The sequence below is a fragment of the Oxyura jamaicensis genome, chromosome 11 (genome assembly GCF_011077185.1).
Source record: "Oxyura jamaicensis isolate SHBP4307 breed ruddy duck chromosome 11, BPBGC_Ojam_1.0, whole genome shotgun sequence".
In the NCBI taxonomy this organism is placed as follows: Eukaryota; Metazoa; Chordata; class Aves; order Anseriformes; family Anatidae; genus Oxyura; species Oxyura jamaicensis.
The window spans coordinates 379721-398848 of NC_048903.1; the positions used below are offsets into that span (position 1 = coordinate 379721).

A 19128-nucleotide genomic window follows, 5' to 3' on the forward strand; every position below is an offset into this window, starting at 1 on the left:
CCTCTTTTCAACATCACGTTCGCTAGGTCTGTGTCAGGGAACCCAGAGCTGCTCTAGTCAAGGTACGTGTCTTGTGAGCTGTGTGACGAAGCACTTCCAGGCACCACCTTTCATTTCTCACTGGTGACATCCCTCAGCAACTTGTGTAGGCTTCTCAAGCACTGGTCAAACAGGGGCTGGAACTCAGCCGTTCTGCTGGACACCTGGCCACGCTGACTGTCAGGGAAAGGGACTCTTCTGAATTGTAGCATTTCTGTTCCTTTACTCAGACAAAACAGGAGTTTGCTCATCAAACTGTTCCTTCCCCCAGAAGATAATTTCTAAATCTCCTTCTGGCACACTAAATGTCAGGAATAGGAAATTTCCAATAGGAAAGATGCCTGGGCACAGTGATCTGGACTCTGCACAGGAGTCAGTCTCCTCTCTGTCTCAGAGAGGCTGTCCAGTGGACTGCATTTGGTCAGCTGTGGATGGACTGATGTAACCAAGACATAAGAGCATCCTGTGAAGTTATCTGAGCAATGGCACAGCACGCGCAGGATTCAGTGACAGGATCAAGGGGCCTGCCTAGAGCGAAACAATCCCTTTCTTGCAGACTGGTGGCAGGTTATAACCTTACTATCCCTATACTCATTACTCCACCAGGGGAGCAAAGCTCATCAGAAAAAGGGGAGCTGTCTTGATAGCTGTAGAAAACCAACCTATAACCAGACTAGACCCCGCATACCAGTCCTCCACCCCGCATACAGCGGGTCCTCACCAGTAGCACAGCCCTGATTCCAGCACTGGACGCCAGGCTCTCTGGGCTCCACCAAGCACACCACATGATGGCAACATGCAGAGGAATATGCTTGTAGGGAAGACAAACCCTGACTGCATTTAATTGTGAGTATTCAACATGGCCTCAAAGCTAAGAGGAATTTATGGCCCTCTGTGCTTTAGAGCCAACACTATGGGAACCTGCTTCGCTTACAAGCTGCGGCAACAGAGTAACTGCATTCCCTACCAGAAAGCAGGTCGATGCCAGATCAGAATTCTGGTGAACAGAATATTCTCTGAACAGAATGTTCTCCCAGACAGCATGGAAAACAGCCTTGCTAATGTCAGCAAACTGACTCAGGTGGGTTCAGAACAAGAAGAAAGAGGGGCAGGGAAACACATCAAAGAGATATTGGCTTCCTCAGAAAGTTGGTGAGGAAAATCCTTAAGAGAATCCTCGAAAGCAACATTGAGGAAGATCCAATGGAGCCAAACAAAGATCAGATCAGAGGCATCCATTTTATGCAGGCTTCACTCCTACCTCCCTTCCTGTAACCCTTCCCTTTCAGCAATAGAAAGAGAGGCAAAGGCTAAAGATAAGTACTTCCAAACTTAGTCTAACACTCACAGGCTGCCTGCCACAGGACAGTGCCTGAGAACAGGTATGTCCAGTGGGTAGCGCTCACAAAGGAACCAGGCCTTACCCAATATAGCACTATTAAGAGCAGCACAAACAGGTTCCCTCTGGATTGGGTCCAGCTGTTGACCAACAGGGCAGTTCCAAGGGTCTGAGTAAGCTAACAAGCTAAATGCGTCCTGCGTGAGAGAACAGAAAGGCACAGTAAGTTCATGTATGGCTGCAAATGCACAGGAATACCACCAAGTCTGTCAGCCAGGGCACCTCCTGCCATCGCCAATGTGACAGGTGCCTACCTCCTGAAAAAAAAGTCCCTTTTCTTCTTGGTAACAAGGGACCACACTGGGCCATCAAGATAGTGGACTAAAGAGGGTGCTGTCTCCACCTGGCAGGAGAGCCAGCACAGGAAGGCAGGTAGAGTGCCACCTAGAGAGAAGAAGAGCATGCAGTTGCCCCTAGAAGGCAGGCAGGAGCTTTATTTCTTCTCTCCTGTGCTGAGAACTGGATCTAGATGCTCTATGTTCACTGAGTTTCATCCTCTGATCCCCATGCAGGCCCCCTCTTCCTCACCAGGTGCAGATGTGGTGGCCACCCAGAGCTCTGCAAAAAAACCCACAACTCCAGTCCTGGCCCAGAAAACTGCAGTTAGGCAGCATAAAGCCAGGCTTACCTGAAGCATCTTTTTGTGCATTGTGTTCTTCCCATATTCTCTGCAAAGCTGCTCGCTCAGCATCTGCAGCTCCCGCCCAAACTGGATCATTCGCTCCGTAGCAGCATGGTTCCCTCCACAGAGCTGCCTCTGGGAGCAGCTGTCTTCTAGAGGAAAGGCAGGGGAGAAGGAACAATTGTCACTCATTCCACACCATTGCTCACTGTGTGTCACGCAACCCTTTCTTAGCCACGAACTCCTTCCCCTTCCGGAGCAGATAGGTGCTCCCTGCTCAAAGTTTATCCAGGTGGCAGCTTTTTCTGAGCCCTGCACTACAAATAGCAGGTGGTCAACCCGAAAGTACACATTTTTCCCCCACAATCCAGTCACAACTTTAACTCTTGATACCAGATCTTTCTATTTCCCATTACCCCTCCTGCCTGAGGCCCTACCCATGCTGGATTCATCTGTCTGCAGGATCTCTTCATGTTTGTAGGTGCCATTCATTATCCTGGTGGATGAATTTTCCAGGACTCCATTGGGGTAGTGCTCAGCCTCCATTTCCATCTCGCTGTCACTGAGGTGAAAGGAGGAAAGAAAGACCAGATGTCTAAATTAGGGAAGAAACGAAGAGCTCAGATGACAAATGATGCCCAGCAATGGCCAGTAAACCAGGATAGGTGTCAGTTAAACCACAGGAAGCAAGATGGTTTAATTCAGTGTAGCACAAATTGTTTCTAGCTTCTGAAGACAACTTAAGAAACGGGCTTCTGTTCTGAATGTGCTTGTCATAATTACAGGTACAGAGCGCTCATCACTTTCACTGCAAGAAGCAGTCACCTCTGGACACTGAACAGCAGCCAGACAACAGAGAACATACTGAACAGGAGGAAAATCTTAGCTGTGGTAAGCCATCTTCCCTTCTGACAAGTGCAATACAGAAAACACAAGGGCTTTAGGTTTAAATGTTCAAGACAGCAGACTGAATAAGATTGTTGATTAACTCAGAAAAATGAAATGATGAGGAAATCATGCTGGGCTTTTTTTTTTTTTTTTTTTTCTGAAACCTGTGCTCGGCACAGTACTCAAGACAAATGCCAGCTGCAATTAGCAAGGGATTCTATTAATCACAATGATATTCTTCTGCTCCAGAAGGGCCACAGACAGCTCTGTAACATCAACCTGCAAAGTGAGCCCAAAGGAAGCTCAGTTCCCACCACTGCTCAATATACTCCACATTCCAGCAAATCCAGCAGTAGCTATTCCCTGCTCTCCTGGACTGCCTACGGCTTCTCAGAGAAGTGAGGTTTTATAAGTCTGGCCTGCTGTCACAAGTGTGAAACAAATTGCTTTTGATTCAGGGCTTTTCTTAAAGGACAACAAATTGGGCAACAGGTAGAGGTAGCCCAGGAAAAGTACTCGAGGGCAGCATACCAACCCAGTGATCACTTGGGCTGCTGCCTCACCTACAAAAGGGCAGGCAAGCTACTTATCAAGGGTAATTCATTGGCTGTGGCAGCTGAACCAAAGAAAGGCACAATGGGAGAGCTTCTATGCAAACTATCACATTGGGCTCTGACGGCATCAGTTTAATGGGACAGAACGATGTTTCAAACAAGACCATTCTTATATTCCTGAGATAAGCCTCCAAGCCTGAGCCGGAACAGGGAACTGGGACAGCATTATGTCTGCTGGGAACAGTAATGACCTTGTAGATAAGAAGAGTTCCTCTGCTTTTCAGAAGCACAGATGCTCTTCTGGCTCTTCAGAAAGAACACTGAGCCCTCTCCCACCATCTCACCCTCCACAGGGATCTACAAAGAAAAAAAATATACCTGGTTTCTTGGTTACTTGTACTACTGTGCTGCTGAGATTTGGTAGAATCTGTAGAATTGGACTCAGAGTAGTTCACAGACGAGGGGGAGGAGGAGGAAGAAGATGAAGATGACGAACTCAGTGTTGGGTATTTACTGTGGCTCTGTTTGCTCTTTGTGGACATGACTCCATTGCTACAGGTTGGACTATCTGCTCCTGAAAGTTAAGAAGGAAGGGAGAAATGAGACCAGGCTGACACTGACACTCTCTGGTGAAGTTAACAATTAGTAAGAGAAGCAGTGGGAATATCAAACCAAACCATATAACAAAACATATACAAGAAGTATAGATGGCTGTGAGCAGCTCAAGACCCAGTGAAGCAGCTCAAACTGGTTTTCATGGGCTCTGCTCCCTGGCCCACTCATCTTCAAAGCTATAGCCAATAATTACCTAGAAAATATATATCAGGGTGTCCTGGTTTACCTTGTTTTTTCTTCAAATCCTAAAGCCTAATTTCCCAAACTGCAAAAAGTTGATGCTTCTGAGATCAATTTTTGCAGGTACAGAACTGTTCCCTTCTTACATGTTTAGAGCTCCCAAGGTACAGACCATGGGAGGAGAAGCACTCATGCAAGGCATCCCCCTAGCCTTTTGCTAAATTGGCTAGAACCGTGTATCTTATGCCCAGTCTGTGGAGATTTTCTGCAGTCTGAAGGGCCCCTGCTGGAAAGCAATTCTTTTGCATACTTCAATGTACAGGAAATGGGCTTTATTTTCCAGAATCTCCTCTTACAGCTTGGTCTGTAAAACTGAGCCACACGATGGCTCCACTAGAAGGCCACCTTTAAAAGCTTCTTTGTTCTAAAAAAAAAAAAAAAAAGAAAAAGAAAAAGAAAAAAAGACTCTGCACACAATAATCTGTGGAAAACAACTCATGCAAAACCAGTTTCTTAACAGTACAGAGACACCTACCAAATCGGTATGTCATCTCAGCTGGTTCTCAGAAAGAAAAGGAGCATTTCATGGAACAGAAAGTAGTAGGTAAGGTAGTATACAGCAGTTCACCTTTAACATTTGTTCTTCTCACCACTTACCGGTACTATGAACATGTGAGTTGTTTGATCCATGTCTAGGACTTAAGCTGGGGGACCCTGGATAACTGTCCTGGGATCTGGGGCTGCGTGCACTGAAACAACGTACTTCGCTGTCTGTCCCGTTCACCATCTCCACAAACTGCCGACACCTGATTTCATAGGAAGGAAGAAGAAGAAAAGGGTGTGTGACAGCCAGGATGTTCTGCATTGATGTTTCCTTAGTTACTGTCTGCAGAAGCCCTAGAAATTGGACAGGAGTTATATGTCTTGGCTTTGAAAGAGACGTTTTAGACCCTTGCTACCTTTGTATTGCGAGTGCTCTGATAAGCTACAGCAGGAAGGAGTTCAGACGCTGCCACTCAGATGCTAACGAACGTTGAGAGCCATATAGGGACAGACGAGCAATATACCAACAGTCAGCCTCTTTTCAGCCCCACACTTAATAGTAAGTAGGGGAGCACTTGTGTCGTTGACAACATGCTCCACCTTGGCTGGCATCAGCAAAGGCAGAGGTAGGAAAAGAAAAAGCATTTCAGCATCAGTGGGGCCAGTGATGCAAGTATGAGTTGCCATAGTATCAGAAGTGAAACACTTCACAGATTCAAAACACAGCACATTTCTTGCTTGGCAGGATAACCCCAGGCCTTAGATAATATTCCAAATGTTCCCACATCCCTCCTGCTCTGGACCCAAGAAAATTCATGTGATGGTAAGCCTGCTGTTAGGACACATGGTGGGATAAAGAGAGTTTTCTTTGTTCCAAAAAGCAAGTTTACTTCTACTGCGCTAAGAAATTATTCCTTTACAGCGTGGTTTCAGCTCCACCACCTCTGCAGGTACTCCAAAATTAGACTGTTTTTTTTTAAATTCAGGGCAGATACTAAAACTGCCAGTGATAGTCCCCCCCCACTGCTCCATCAATTTAGAAATTACGGTGTCCAATGGGAAATAGACAGCAAAGGGTAAAAAATGCAGTATCCACAGTGAGGACAGCTCCTAAGTTAACTTTACTGGAAACTCTGTCCTTACACATCTCAGGAGGCTGGGAAGAGCAATCATGTACAGCTGGGAGAACTGGAACACATAAGCACTTTTTCCTTTTGGTCTCTACCCCCGATAGCCTCTTCCATGCATGCATCTTTCTAGGAATCTTTGCAGTGACCACCATGTGCTGCAGTGTTGCAAGATCTCCACAAGTAAAGGCCATCTGTGAAGGAGTTTCTAGCAGTCAGCAGGACTAAAATTTTACCCACCTCTGCCTGACCTCATGAGGCAAAGCCATACTGGATCTGAGGAGCAACAAAGGGGCTATGTGCTAAGTCCTCTCCCACCTGCTCCCAAAGGGACCTCAAACAGAGTTCAGACCAAGCTGTGCCTGACTGGATGGCTGGGCAGCCTCTTTCTTATCTCCTTCAGCTTCACATTTCAGAATCAGGGAGTATAAAGCTATTCATACTTACTTTAACATGAAGAGCAGGTTGGGGTTATGTTCTAGGAGGCCAGGATAGAGCTGCTGGGTGGCTTCTATAGCCTCTCCCACTCTGCCTGCTAATACTAGCTTCTGTATTCCTGAAAGCAAAAGGAGACCTATTGACACACAGGACAGGCCAAGAAGAATGGCCAGAAGAGTTTCAGAGTGAAGTCTCACATATGCCGCACAGCTCCCCGCTACCACCTTGCACAAGGGCTAGGACTGGGGACCACATTTTATTCATTATGGATTAGGATGAGGAGAAGTCTGTGAAAATGAGGGAGAATATCTGTTAGTAGCTCAGCAACACCTGGAGCATCTGAAAGATGAAGTGGGTGTGCTGGGGTGGGGTGCTCTGTGACTTGAGTCCTTCAGTCATGGAGCTATGGAGTCCTTTAGTCAGCAGCAACACAAAAGACAGCAGGACACAACAGCTGGATGGGAGCAAGGAAGCTGCTGGGGAAATAACAGCTTCTGAGGGGAACCCCCTAGGTCACCCCCACATTACAACCTCTGTCTGGCTCACACTTGGAAAACTGCTGTATGGCTGACCTCCAGGCAAGCAAACTATTCTTAGTGGGTTTGAAGGCTTAAGCCACAGCATAGTACTGCTTCCTTACTATCCCTGCCTCCAAGTACAAGTAACAATACCACCAAAATTGGCTTCCTGCAACTGACCTGAGCCTGCAGTGAGGACATGGCACCCGTAAGCTAGATCCAGCAATCAGGTTTTGGCTAAACTAGACACAGCTCAGCAAGCTGTACACTTCTAAGAGGTGCAAAGACACAAGGCAGAAGCCTTGTATTATCCCTGTGTGTTCATATCCCACATATGTTCCTTCAGTGGGTCAGAAAACACAAATACAAGACATAAGATGCTCGCTGATCGCATCCCAGGATACTCAGGGAACCTACTAACTTACTGAGGTTTGTATTTTATTTTTTTCTAAATGTACTTAAAACTAAAAACACATTGTACTTCCCTCTGCTTTTTCAGGTCTCCTTACAAACAAGAGGGGAGGTTATCAATGCCTGTGAGGTGTTTTGCAAGCAGAGGCACTAACAGCAACAGACTGAGATTTTTGCAGATCATGAGCAGCTGAAAGCATAATCCAGCAACACTCATTACTAATCCCCAATAACAATTTGAAATAAGTTGTCTCGGCTCCCAATTTTCAACATCTATTTGCTTCTTATCCTAGCTGAAAGCTAAAACCAAAGATGTGGTTCTCACATCAACATGTGTTGCACAGTCTCCTTCACTTCATTCTGTTTCTTCTACTTATTTACACGCCATTTTTTACGTCTTGCTACTTTTTGTTGCTCCTGTTGCCTTGTTTGGCAGCTTTCACTGATGTCTCTGCCTTTTTTATTTTCTCCTCTTTTTGTTTTCCAGTCTGTGCTTTCCTCACACCTTTTATTTCAGCCCCAACTGCAGAGCTCTGTATTCCTTCCCTCCTGGCTGCCTTGCCACCTGCCCTCAGACAAACCAGACTGCGCTGTCTCACGCATCTCCTGTGAGACCTGACCGTATAAATGCACACCAGCATGAACCCGGCTGGGGTGAGGGCTGCATGATGCATGACCTGGAAAACATACAGCCCATCAGCACTATCCATGCAAAGGAACTGATGAGCAGCAGCAGCAGCTACCATTGATTCTGGGTATGAAGCTGAGTACCCAAACCAGCCTGAATGCTGGCTAAGCACACGTAATGTATGGAGGGAGGACTACAAAGGGGCACGATGCACCTGATACGTAACTGTCACATGAGAAACGGTTCACAAAGGGAAAGGAAATGCATAGGTCAGGGCTTAGCTTGCATTCAACAGGCAGGAGAATGCAGAACACACACCAATATTCTGTGACACTGCGGTCTGAGCCTGTGAATAGAATGGCTAAAAAATAAAAGTACAGCAAGACAAAGCTGCAAGCCTTATTCTGCAGAAACCAAGAGTGCTTACAGCCTTACAAACTGAGGGATGAACCACCCACTGACAGGCATTGGGCATCAACCACCCCTCTAGGAAGCCTGTCCCAGTGTTTTGAATTTACCTGAATACAAAATGCTCAAAGCGACTGGAAGACTCTGTAACTCTGGGAGTTACAGTCAAAATAGATTGATACGCCTGGTCCCTATAACCATGCTAATAAAACTGCCCAGGCTGCAACAGATTGTATTGAAGAACCCAAATCCAAAGGAAACTCCAATGCACAGTGACTTCTGCTCAGTTAAGGCCTTAGGTAACAAGATCTACTCTCCACCAGTTTGGCCCTACCTCCAAGAAAGCACCTTCTGTCCTCGATGTGTGGAACTGCTGGACTCAAAGCTGAGAGTCACCTCACCTCACCTCTTCTAATCAGGACAGGGTATATTCAGGTATTCATTTTCAACAGTATTGAGGAAAACTAACCAAGTTCACCGGACAACCCAGTCTAACGCTGACAGGCACGTAGGCCATTTTTCAGAGCAGACGGGCAAAGCAAACAACAGCACCAGTTCTTCAGGCAAAAACAGCAGAAGGTGAAGTGACACAGTGATGATGGGAAAAGTGCTCAGAGCAGTGGTGCCTGAGTTCTGCTGACCCGCAGGCAGCAACACCAAGCCAACAGTCTGCTGTGGGCAGCTTTGTACTATCGTGGAATAATTTTCAACAGTATTTCATTCCTCTGTGAGCAATAGCTTTCACTTTTAAATGTCCTGCGATACTAGCACTGCAGTCTGGAGGATATGATAGCCAGTATGCCGTGTTTTGGGAACAACTACCCAAAAGACTTACTTTGTCTGTTCTTTATTGAGGTCTGTTCTTCCTGGATTGTGGTGTCTGTGACTCTGGCAAAGGCAGTTGCTGTTGAACAGTACCCATGATGAACCAAATACGAAGAAACCATACTAGAAAATAAGAAAATACAAACAGATGAAAAGGCACTGGTAACACACAGTAATCACAGTGCAGAAAAAAAAAATCAGACAATTTTACAGACAAATCAGACAAATTACAGCACAAATTGCAATTTCAGTGATCAAACTTAGCTCAGTTACGATATAACCACGGTCCTATTTCTGGGTCCAGATACTAAATTTACAAGATAGGCAGCTGGTCCTCAGCAAACACTATGGAGACTCTACGTTCACTTAAAAAAAAAAATACTCCCAATGCATACACAGTATTTATTTATTTATTTACTGCTGCCTAAGGGTCATTTGTAAGAGCTCTGTACTGTGTAAACTGACAGTGATGTCTCCTAGTGACATAAGATACAGACCAGAAAATCCCAGCTTCAGAGAGGCTTGATAGCTTACAAGTAGACCTCAAAAAAAACCTTTTGGTCCTGAATTTCTGTTATTTCCTATCCAGTCAGCAATTATATAATTGGTAGCTGAATCCCCTTATGAATTCTACACATTCACACACTTTTATCTCCTGATTTACACAGAGCAGACTGCTGAGGGTACGCTCTGCCCATTATCCAGAGCATTAAGGAAGATGTTGAACAGGACTGGACCCAGTATTGACCCCTAGGTACTGCCTTCCAGCTAGAATTTGCGTCACTGATCACCACCTTCTGGGCCAAGCTATTCAGCCAGTTTTCAACCCACCTTGCTGTCTGCCCAACATCATGCAGGAAGACAGCAGCAGCTTGTCTAATGAGGATCTGATGGGAGACAGTGTCAAAGACCTTACTGAGGTCCAGGCTGAGAATATCCACTGTTCTCCCCTCATCTACTAGGGCAGTCATTCCATCACAGAAGCTTCTGAAGTTGGCCAAGCATGCCTTAGGGTTAAGTGATGCTGACTGCATCTGATTATTTTCTTGTCCTTCATGTACCTGGAAATGGTTTCTGGGATTAGCTCCTCCACCACCTTTCCACAGGAGGCTGACTGGTCTGTAGTTCCCTGGGTTCTCCTTCTTGCCCTTCTTGAAGATAAGGGTGACATTTGCTTTCCCACAATCTTTGAACACTTCTCCCAGTCACCACATTCAAAGTTATTGAGAGTGGCCTCACAATGACATCTGCCAGCACCTACAGCACTCGCGGGTGCATCCTATTACGGCCCATGGACTTATAATTGTCCAGTCTGATTAAGTATTCCCTGACCTGATCCTCTTTCTCTAGGGACGTATTTCTTGCTCCAGCCTTCCTCTTCCTGATGTCCAGCCTGAACCTCCCCTGTCACAGCTTGACTCCATTCCCTTGGGTTCTGTCGCTGGTCACTAAAGAGAATAGCTCAGCACCTGCCCCTCCACTACCCCTCGTGAGGAGGCTGTAGGCCGTGATGAGGTCTCCCCTCAGCCTTCTCTTGTCCAGGCTGAACAGGCCCAGTGACCTCAGCCACTCCTCATACCCTCTGGTCCCTACCCTCTGGTCTTCCCCTCTGGGCCCTTCACCATCTTTGTAGCCCTCCTCTGGTCACTCTCCAACAGTTTTGAGTCCTTTTTGTACTGTGGTGCCCAGAACTGCACACATTGCTCGAGGTGAGGCCGCACCAGTGCGGAGCAGAGCGGGACGATCCCTTCCCTCAACTGACTAGCGATGCCGTGCTTGATGCACCTCATGACTGACAAACAACTCCTGTCTGCTTCCCTTAATTACCTTTTTCCCAGCTGTGGTGCCTTAGTAAACTTTGTCTTTCTTCAAACAGAAGATACTCCTGACCTCTGACAACTCTTGTCAACTGTTCTCGAGTTGCACTTGATCCTTTTTGTAACAGGATGACCAGAAATGCATTCAGTATTCAGAAATTTATAAAGTGCCATAATTGCGTTTTCAGTTTGGTTGTGTTTGGAAGCTTGGGCTATTTCTTGCTCTTACATTTCTAAATTCAGCTGGCTTACGTCCTTGGCCTTTCTCCTATGATAGAGTTCCTATGGTCTCCTCTCCACTCCCCTTCCCCCAGTGCATCATCTCAATGTGGATGTTGTTCTTCCATTATTACAAGCTTTCTCGCAGTCACTGGCTGAAAATTTCTCTCATATCTTTTAAGTTTTAAGCAGCAGCAATCTACTCAGGAAAGACTAATAAACAACAAAACAGAAAGTAAAACGGCATATTTTAGATGTGAGAAAAATGCACCAAGTGCAGATTTTTGCCATAAGAAAGCATAAATTAGCATTAAAAGTATTTAAAGCCTAACAGAATAAAAGAAGCTGACCACCAGAACAACAACTTACTTCTGCAGCATGGCTTGCCACTCGCCTAGTCTGTCTCCTATGGGAAACCGCTTAATGGTGCTCTGAATCTTCGCTCGCCACTCCCTCATGTAGTCCTCGATGTCGAACACGAAGGGCTGCTGCCCAAAGTTGGCATCCACTATCTCTCCTGGAGTCTGGAGACCCACTGTAGGGTAGAGATTTGACTGTGAAGGAAGAAGAAGAAACCCGTATTAAACTCAGTTTTCTCTTAGTAGTGCCAGTTATATGGCTTGGTGAGACAAAAGAGCTGCTCTTTAAATTTAAAATGTGTAACACAGTGGGAAGGGGCAAGAGGCCCCCTTTACAAGGCGCCTCATGACTTATCATGCGGTTACCAAAACTCACTGCATAAAACCAGAGCAACAGGTTCGATCTCCCAGTAATCTGCGACCAGTGCCACAAATGCTGCCTGCTATGGCAAGTCCACTTTCTGGCCTAGCGTTCTGCAATTTCCACAAGAAGGTCAATAGTTGTGTAAGTAAATAATAATAAAGTTAAAGGAGCATCCTCTCAATCAGCAGATCTAAGTGTTTGCCATTATTTCCACCGAACTGTCTTCTCCCTTGACAAGAAGCTGCTATCGGTATTTTGCATCTGATCAAAAGTGAATGGATGGTAGTGAAGCTCTGAGGTCAGATCTCTGATCTTCCCAAGGCAGCATGCCATCCACACAAGAAACTCCACTACTGATAGATGAATTTTATTTTCATGTTAAGAACAAGCATGTCGCTCCGTCTGGATGCACTGCTCCCCACTGAAATGTGGCGAAAATTAAAAAAAAAAGTTACCAATGTGAAAATACCTCTAAAATTTAGCTAATAATGCAACTTCCAGAAAAGATGATCTAATTAGAAACAGATGGTCAAAGTCTTTGTACAGAATGCAGGTCGTTTTAACAACAAGCATATGGATACAAATCGAATCCCTGAGCCCACTTAAATGTGGAGAAAAGAGAAAGGGCATCAAAAAAACGTACAGGGTTGCCTGGTTCTCACTCTATATCACATTTTTAAGAGCATGTTCCGTTCATAGCAATGTTACTTTTCTGCAGCACAAATTACTTTTCTGTTTGCAACACAAGTAAGCTTCATTAATCCTCTACTTCAGAGCATCTGCAGATGGCCTGCAGCGTTTAAGAAGAAATCTCATGGCACCCATGAACTATTTGGTGTTTTTTTTTCCACTTTGCTCTAACACACCGCTACAGCTAGAAACCGGACAATGGGCAAGGCACAGAGATGCACTGAAGCATGTAGCGAAACTGAAGTCTGGAAGGTGCCCGTTCATGGTGTCTGGCTCATGACTGAACCTACATCTGATGTCAGGACAAATGAGCAAGTACTACTGCCAGTGGCTGGACCACCATTCTGAAGAGTGCTAGGATGGTTCTCTCCTCTACATCAAGTGCCATGGGCTTTCCTACAATTATCTGGAAAATGTATTCAGCAAATTCTATTACAGAGACCTGATACATTGGTAATGTAATTGGTCTCCCCTTGAGACCTACTGAAGTTGTGGATTTTACTTTTTGCTACAGATATTAAGGTTGTTATGAGGTGTAAATCAGCAGAATCCTGATCACATTAGCAACAATGGAGCCAGCGTGCTGTGGGAAGTGATTACCTCTCTCTTTCACTGGTGTGAATATTGTACCCAGTTCCCCCCTCCACATCCATGTCCCCAGAACAAGAAGAGACTCACAAATGGGTTTGGGTCTAGCAGAGTTCTGCTAACATGGTGAGAGGGCTGGGGTGCATGGCACACAATGAGAGGCTGAGGGAATTGGATTCATTTAGCTTGGAGAAGAGAAGGCAAAAAGGAAAATCTAACTGGAAGTCTTCCAATCCCAAAAGGGAGGTGATAAAAAAGATGAAAACAGATTCTTCTCGAGTTGCTGAGTGGTAAGACAAGAGGCAATAGGTACTAGCTGCAACCAGGGAAGTTTTGATGGGACATATGGAAGAAATTCTTCTTTTGAGGATGACCAAGGACTAGAGCAGGTTCCCAGAGAGACTGCAGCATCTCTACCCTCGGAGATTTTCAAAACTTAACTGAATAAGGTTCTGAGCAACCTGCTCTAGCTTTGAAAGCTGCCCGTCACAGAGCAGGAAGTTAGCCTAAATTATCTCCGGAAGTTCCTTCCAGTCTAAATTCTTCTACGATTCCATTCTTTTGTGGGTTGCAGTAATAAGATCGTGAAGAAGTAGCCATGCATATTAGCCCACGTGAACTCTCAGTATTACCACACCATGGAGGAGCAAAGGCGTGATGGCAGCTCCAGTAATAATGAGGATCTACTCAGAGGGGTGTGGCTGCTGCTGCACCTTTCTGGACTCTCAAAGGAAAAAAATGAATCTGTAAATGCAGGCTGGGAACTGCCATCAGAAATCAGGATGACTGCATCACTGCTGACTCAGCACACCCCTTCCTTTCGCATTCTCACACCAAGGAAATTGCTATGCTACAGGTGTGCAAGGAAAAAGCCAGCACGATAAAGGAGGAGCTACCAGAGGAAAATGTCCTTTTTAAAGTCAGTCTCTCCTCTCTTTCAAACCTAGGTAACAAGGAAATATCTCTAATGAGGGATCAGATCTTCTCCACAGTCCATACTTTAGACTTACTAGAATTTTGGTGTTATGAACCCAAGGACTTCCAAAGCCAGGAATCAGACCCCAGAGTACTGAGAAGTTAAAAGACAAAACCCCCAAACTAGAACATATCACCTATTTTTCAGCTACTTTGGGGTATGCTCATCTTTGAGGGGAAGGTGCCTACCCCCAACGAGTCTCAAATCCTCTCAGTTAAAACTCCATTTTTGCTCCCACCCCCCAGTCTGTCTTTACTTGTTTTTTTTTGTTTGTTTGTTTGTTTTTAACCTCCTCCTCACTTCGTGGCCCTGCAACCCTGCTCTCCGCATTTCCACATTCTGCTTTTTCACATTTCCTGCTCTCGTCACATAGCAGTTTCAGCAAACTGCCGGGCAGGATAAACCTGGGCTTGCATAAAGGGCAGGCTCAGGCCTAAGCGTTGATTTGAGTTGGTGAAAGATGGGGAAACTCCCTCTGCGGGATCTTCGCTTCTATTCGCAAGCAGTTATTTTTGTGTTATCTTCAGCCCTGAGGTTTCTTTTTCCACCTGTGTACATTTGTACAAACGTGAACAGTCTGCAGGGGGAACTGAAACACAGAACCACCTGAAGCAATCACGCTTCACTGTGTGTGCGAATTATCACAAGAAATTGTGGTTTTCCATTACAAGTATCCATTTCAACCTCCTACTACTGCAAATACTGCAAAACGTTGTCTTGAAAGGGAAATTTTGCAACTTGCACTTCAAGGATACAATTACTAGGCTGGTAATGCTTCGAAGGCTCACATTAATCCCTTGTGTAGCCTCACTGCCACATCAACAGAATCACTCTAGAAATTATTTAAGCTCAAAAGGTTTGGAAAAGCAAGAGGGCTTACCCGGCCAACCTTCTCATTGATATGTGCCACCAGTGAGCTTCAACATTACATGGGCAATAATGGAAGAAAAAGCTTTCAAACTACAGCCCCCACCAGCGGGATTTCCGTAACTGGGTATGTAACTGAGGCAGAACCAGACTGGATGTCAGCTGCTCAAATCAGAGATCTTAAAGGGTGGCTCAGGGAAGACTGCTGTCTCCATTCCCATGTGCAGCTAAATTTTCTGACTGCAGTTTTAGCAGGTGAAGAAAAAATTGTATCTTTCACGTGATGTGTGTGTTCTTTATGTTAAAATGAATGCATATTGTGTTTCTGCCTGGAACATAATGCTGTAATAAATTACAAAATATCACTTGCAAGTTTTATCAACTTCACATTCCCTCCTACTGCAAGGCTTCTCTGGCAGTAGTCGGTATATTTAAATCAAAAGTCCCTCTTGGGTCTGGGGTTCCCTTCTTTAGGAAAGGGCAGTAACCTTAACTGTCTGGAAAAGATGCCAAGAAACAACGGACTGAGAGAGCCAAAAAGGCCAGAATAGGACACGGAATACCCAGGCATCTAAAAGAGCGAGGGAAGAAGGAAGTGATTCAAGGGAAGGATGCTAGAGAAGGAGGGTGGGAATGATGCAAGTCAGGTGCAGGCATCCTTAAGGTGAACTTGACAACACAGCAGTTGAGCCATTTAGAATACGGAGAGAAACATGCCAAAGTCTCCTGCCATTGCTTACATCCACAGTCAAGGGGTGAAATAACCCAGTCAAGCTTCTGTATCTCTTTTTAAAGAGAAATTATCTTGTGGAGGATAATTCCCAATAGTAGGAGGCCTATAGAGCATTCACTGTTCTCCTTTCTGGCCCAGAAACAGTGTCACAGATTAGCTGCTGCTGTAAAAAACAGAAGCCACAGAAAACAACCCAGCAAACTCTGGCTAGTAAAAGGCACAGAGATACCATTTTGCCACTGGAAACTGCCATAAGCTATTCAAATAGCTGATCCCCAAACTAACCTGACCAGATCTTCCTCCAATTTAACATTAAAACAAAACCATCTTGGCACAGGACATAGACAAACAAGCTTGAAGGAACAGCAGGATGGAGGGATGCCCTGGGCTCAGGAGCGTTTTGGGTTCAGCCTCAGCAGCACCGTCAGACCTCGCTGCTGCAGGAGCCCTGCTGCCTGTTCTGCTCCCGTGCATCTTCCCCAGCTGTCTACTCCCCGGCTGTAAAAGAGACTCAATGCTACGCGCAAGTGCACATTAAATTTATAAATCAGCCTGCTGTGCGCTCCTGGACTAAAAAGAAGCAGCTTACAGTAAGCAGGACAGGTAATATCAGCCTGCCACCTCGGTACTGTGAAGGGCTACAGCAACACTTCAGCTGTATAGGACAAAACAACCGCGTGTGTTTCGGTTTGATAGCTATTTTTGGCTGATGAGAGGCTAAATAGTAATTATCTGTCTATTCCAGCATGAAGACCGCTCTCATTTCAGGAAGAGAAGCAGTCTAGCCAAATGAACCACTCTTTTTGTTCCTGACCCACTAGCCACAGAGAAGGCTGTGCTTTGGGAGGAGCTGACTGCACGTTATCGCCTAGATGAACTCAGCTGGCGTCACCGCACTCAAGGGGAACTCAGCATTGGTGCTGGTGAATCAGAAGAATAACCCCGAATCAACCCCGAATGCATGCCAAATATGTCCTTCCAGCAATTCCACATGCCGGGTACTGATCCTGGGAGGAGGCTTGTCAAAAACTTGTGCGATGAGCCTAGCAATAGCCTTCCCTGACCACCACCTTTGGTACGACTCCACAGCTGCAAGATTTGGATGAGAGAGGGAGAGGCTGGGAATAACAACATCATTAAGCATTTCTGTGCCCTCTGAGGGCAGGACACGAGAGGCTACCCAGTGACTTTACACATATACTCCCCACGCTCAATGCTGTGTTTGGAAGACAGTGACCTGTAACAGAGTCTGAATCCAGGCTTTAATTCCAGGAGAAGGAGCAACGTATTCTTAGAGCTGGTGAGGGATCAGAGGACGCGTGTGAGTGGCCCACATCCAAGCCACAGAATTATGAAGTTTCAGAAAAGGGAGCATCCACATCATTCAGTAGCGTGTTACCATTTTTTTTTAAACAGGGTATCAAAACAAAACAAACAAAAAAAATTCACACCCCCACACTCTTCCCCCTCCCTTCTGTTTGCATCCTTAGTTAAAATACTGAAAATAGGTGTACTTACAGGGAGGTCTGTAAAGGCTATACCTGTGGGGGGAAAAATATTAGAATTAAAAAGACAAAGGATTTTTTCCCTGCTTGACTACATCCATAACATGCTACAAAAAATTACTGCATCTCAATAAATCCCAGCTCGGACCTTGCGTTTCACCACCTGTCATATTCAGAAATAACTTCCCTCCCCAACCCACTCCTCTGCAAGGTTTTGACTCTGGAGAAACGATCATGGAAAAGCCTAATTTTTCAGACATCTCTTCTTACAATTTGATTTTCCAAAAAGCAGCTCCTCTTTTCTTTGCTTCTCCCTCTGTTACTCTGAAGGAGTTAGTTTCCCAGACTTACTTTGGGTTTAGAAACAGAGCTTTACTGTCACTTTGCCTTGGTTTAGGCTATAGCTGCTGCTTCCCACCAGCCAGACAGGAATGAATATTCAACACATTGCATTACAGTTGGGGAACGCCCTTGCAACAGGAGCAAGTTGCAGCCCCCAGCACCTGAGAAATACTGTGCAAAGAGCAGCTTCATCCTCCACGATGCTGTTACTGTTCCAAGTACAGGTGATGGAAAGAAGGGTATGGCTTCCCTTTTTATTTAATTTGGCATATGAGAAAAGAGATATCAAGCAAAACCTACTAGAAATCATAGCTGCTCGCAGCAGGATCTGTTTCTGATGGACTAAATATCAATTGCAGAGAGGACAGAGAGGCCCAACAGTCAAGAAAGAAAGGGACACTTGCAATGCACTGCTCACCTTACCAGGCTGAGCTTGATTAATGTTTTATGGTAACATTTCAGGAGTCAATCTAGAATCCTCAGTCCCTCCCCACACGTGCTCCCTGCTTTCCATCCCCAGTCAGAGGGGGAAGACCAGCCTTCAGTCTCGACACCAGCACGTCCAACTCTAACACACGTTCCTCCTCTCAGCCCTGCCCCAGTCCCTTCTGCACTGCACGGAAATGCACTATAGCCTGCACAGAAGCAATAGGGCACCATTCAGTTTGTAATGTTACAGCTGTTTTACATGGACATATCATGTGTTCAACCAGAAAACCAAAAGCTGCAAGGTAATGTTACCAGATGAGCCTGAAACGGAAATTTAAAACAAGTTTAGGAGTCAATGTGCAAAACAAATACCACTTGAAACAGCACAGATCTGAAGTTGAATGCTCAGGAAAAAAAAAAAAAAAAAAAAAAAAAAAAAAAAAAAAGATTTTGACTAAATAAATAACCAATAATGTTAAATTAACATCACGGCAGCTTGGATTCTGTCTGCTGAGTACCATCTCTGCAAACCACACCAAAATTATGGATCGGTGTACAAGTGATGTTGAACACCTGGCTGAGAAATCCATGTAGCAACTACTCGTCACATCCCGTCACTCTGTCTGTCCACTTCCTGTTCTGCACATTGTGCACGTCCTGCCCTAAACCTGTTTTCGACATGCTCACCACCCCAGGCACAAGCTTCACACTTGTTTTGCTTAGCTAGATCAAAGTTTATTTCTACCCTTTAAAAAGAACGAGGCTAACCTCCTCCGTGGAAGTCCCCTCCTCTGCTCTTCGGCATCACTCAGAGCTAAGGGTGGCCCAGCCTTGCCAAGAAAACTCGTGCAGCTGCATCCAGTGCATGGGCAAACCTACGACTTGTGAACGGAGTGTAACATGGGCAGAAAACCAGCTGGACCATCAGGATTGAAGGGTTGTGATCACACCAAGTCCAAGCGTTGCCCTGCAGGGATCGATGCTAGGGCCGACACAGTTTAGTATCTACTCTGCCGACCTGGACGATGGCAGGGTGTGCACTCT

General features: G+C 45.5%; 1 protein-coding gene across 3 annotated transcripts in view; it reads right to left on the bottom strand.

Annotated features, from left to right (window-relative positions):
• Positions 1–19128, bottom strand: part of RANBP10 (RAN binding protein 10) — a 69569-nt gene that overhangs the window by 1173 nt on the left and 49268 nt on the right. For 2 of the 3 annotated variants that reach the window (XM_035337016.1, XM_035337018.1), the window contains 9 exons: positions 17327–17349; positions 11601–11785; positions 9206–9318; positions 6415–6523; positions 4955–5103; positions 3881–4076; positions 2498–2622; positions 2067–2212; positions 1464–1575 (listed from right to left, as the gene is read on the bottom strand). In XM_035337016.1, coding sequence (XP_035192907.1) covers positions 1464–1575; positions 2067–2212; positions 2498–2622; positions 3881–4076; positions 4955–5103; positions 6415–6523; positions 9206–9318; positions 11601–11785; positions 17327–17349 — 1158 coding nt within the window. The remainder of the gene's footprint in view (positions 1–1463; positions 1576–2066; positions 2213–2497; positions 2623–3880; positions 4077–4954; positions 5104–6414; positions 6524–9205; positions 9319–11600; positions 11786–17326; positions 17350–19128) is intronic. The other variant, XM_035337017.1, reaches the window with a different exon arrangement.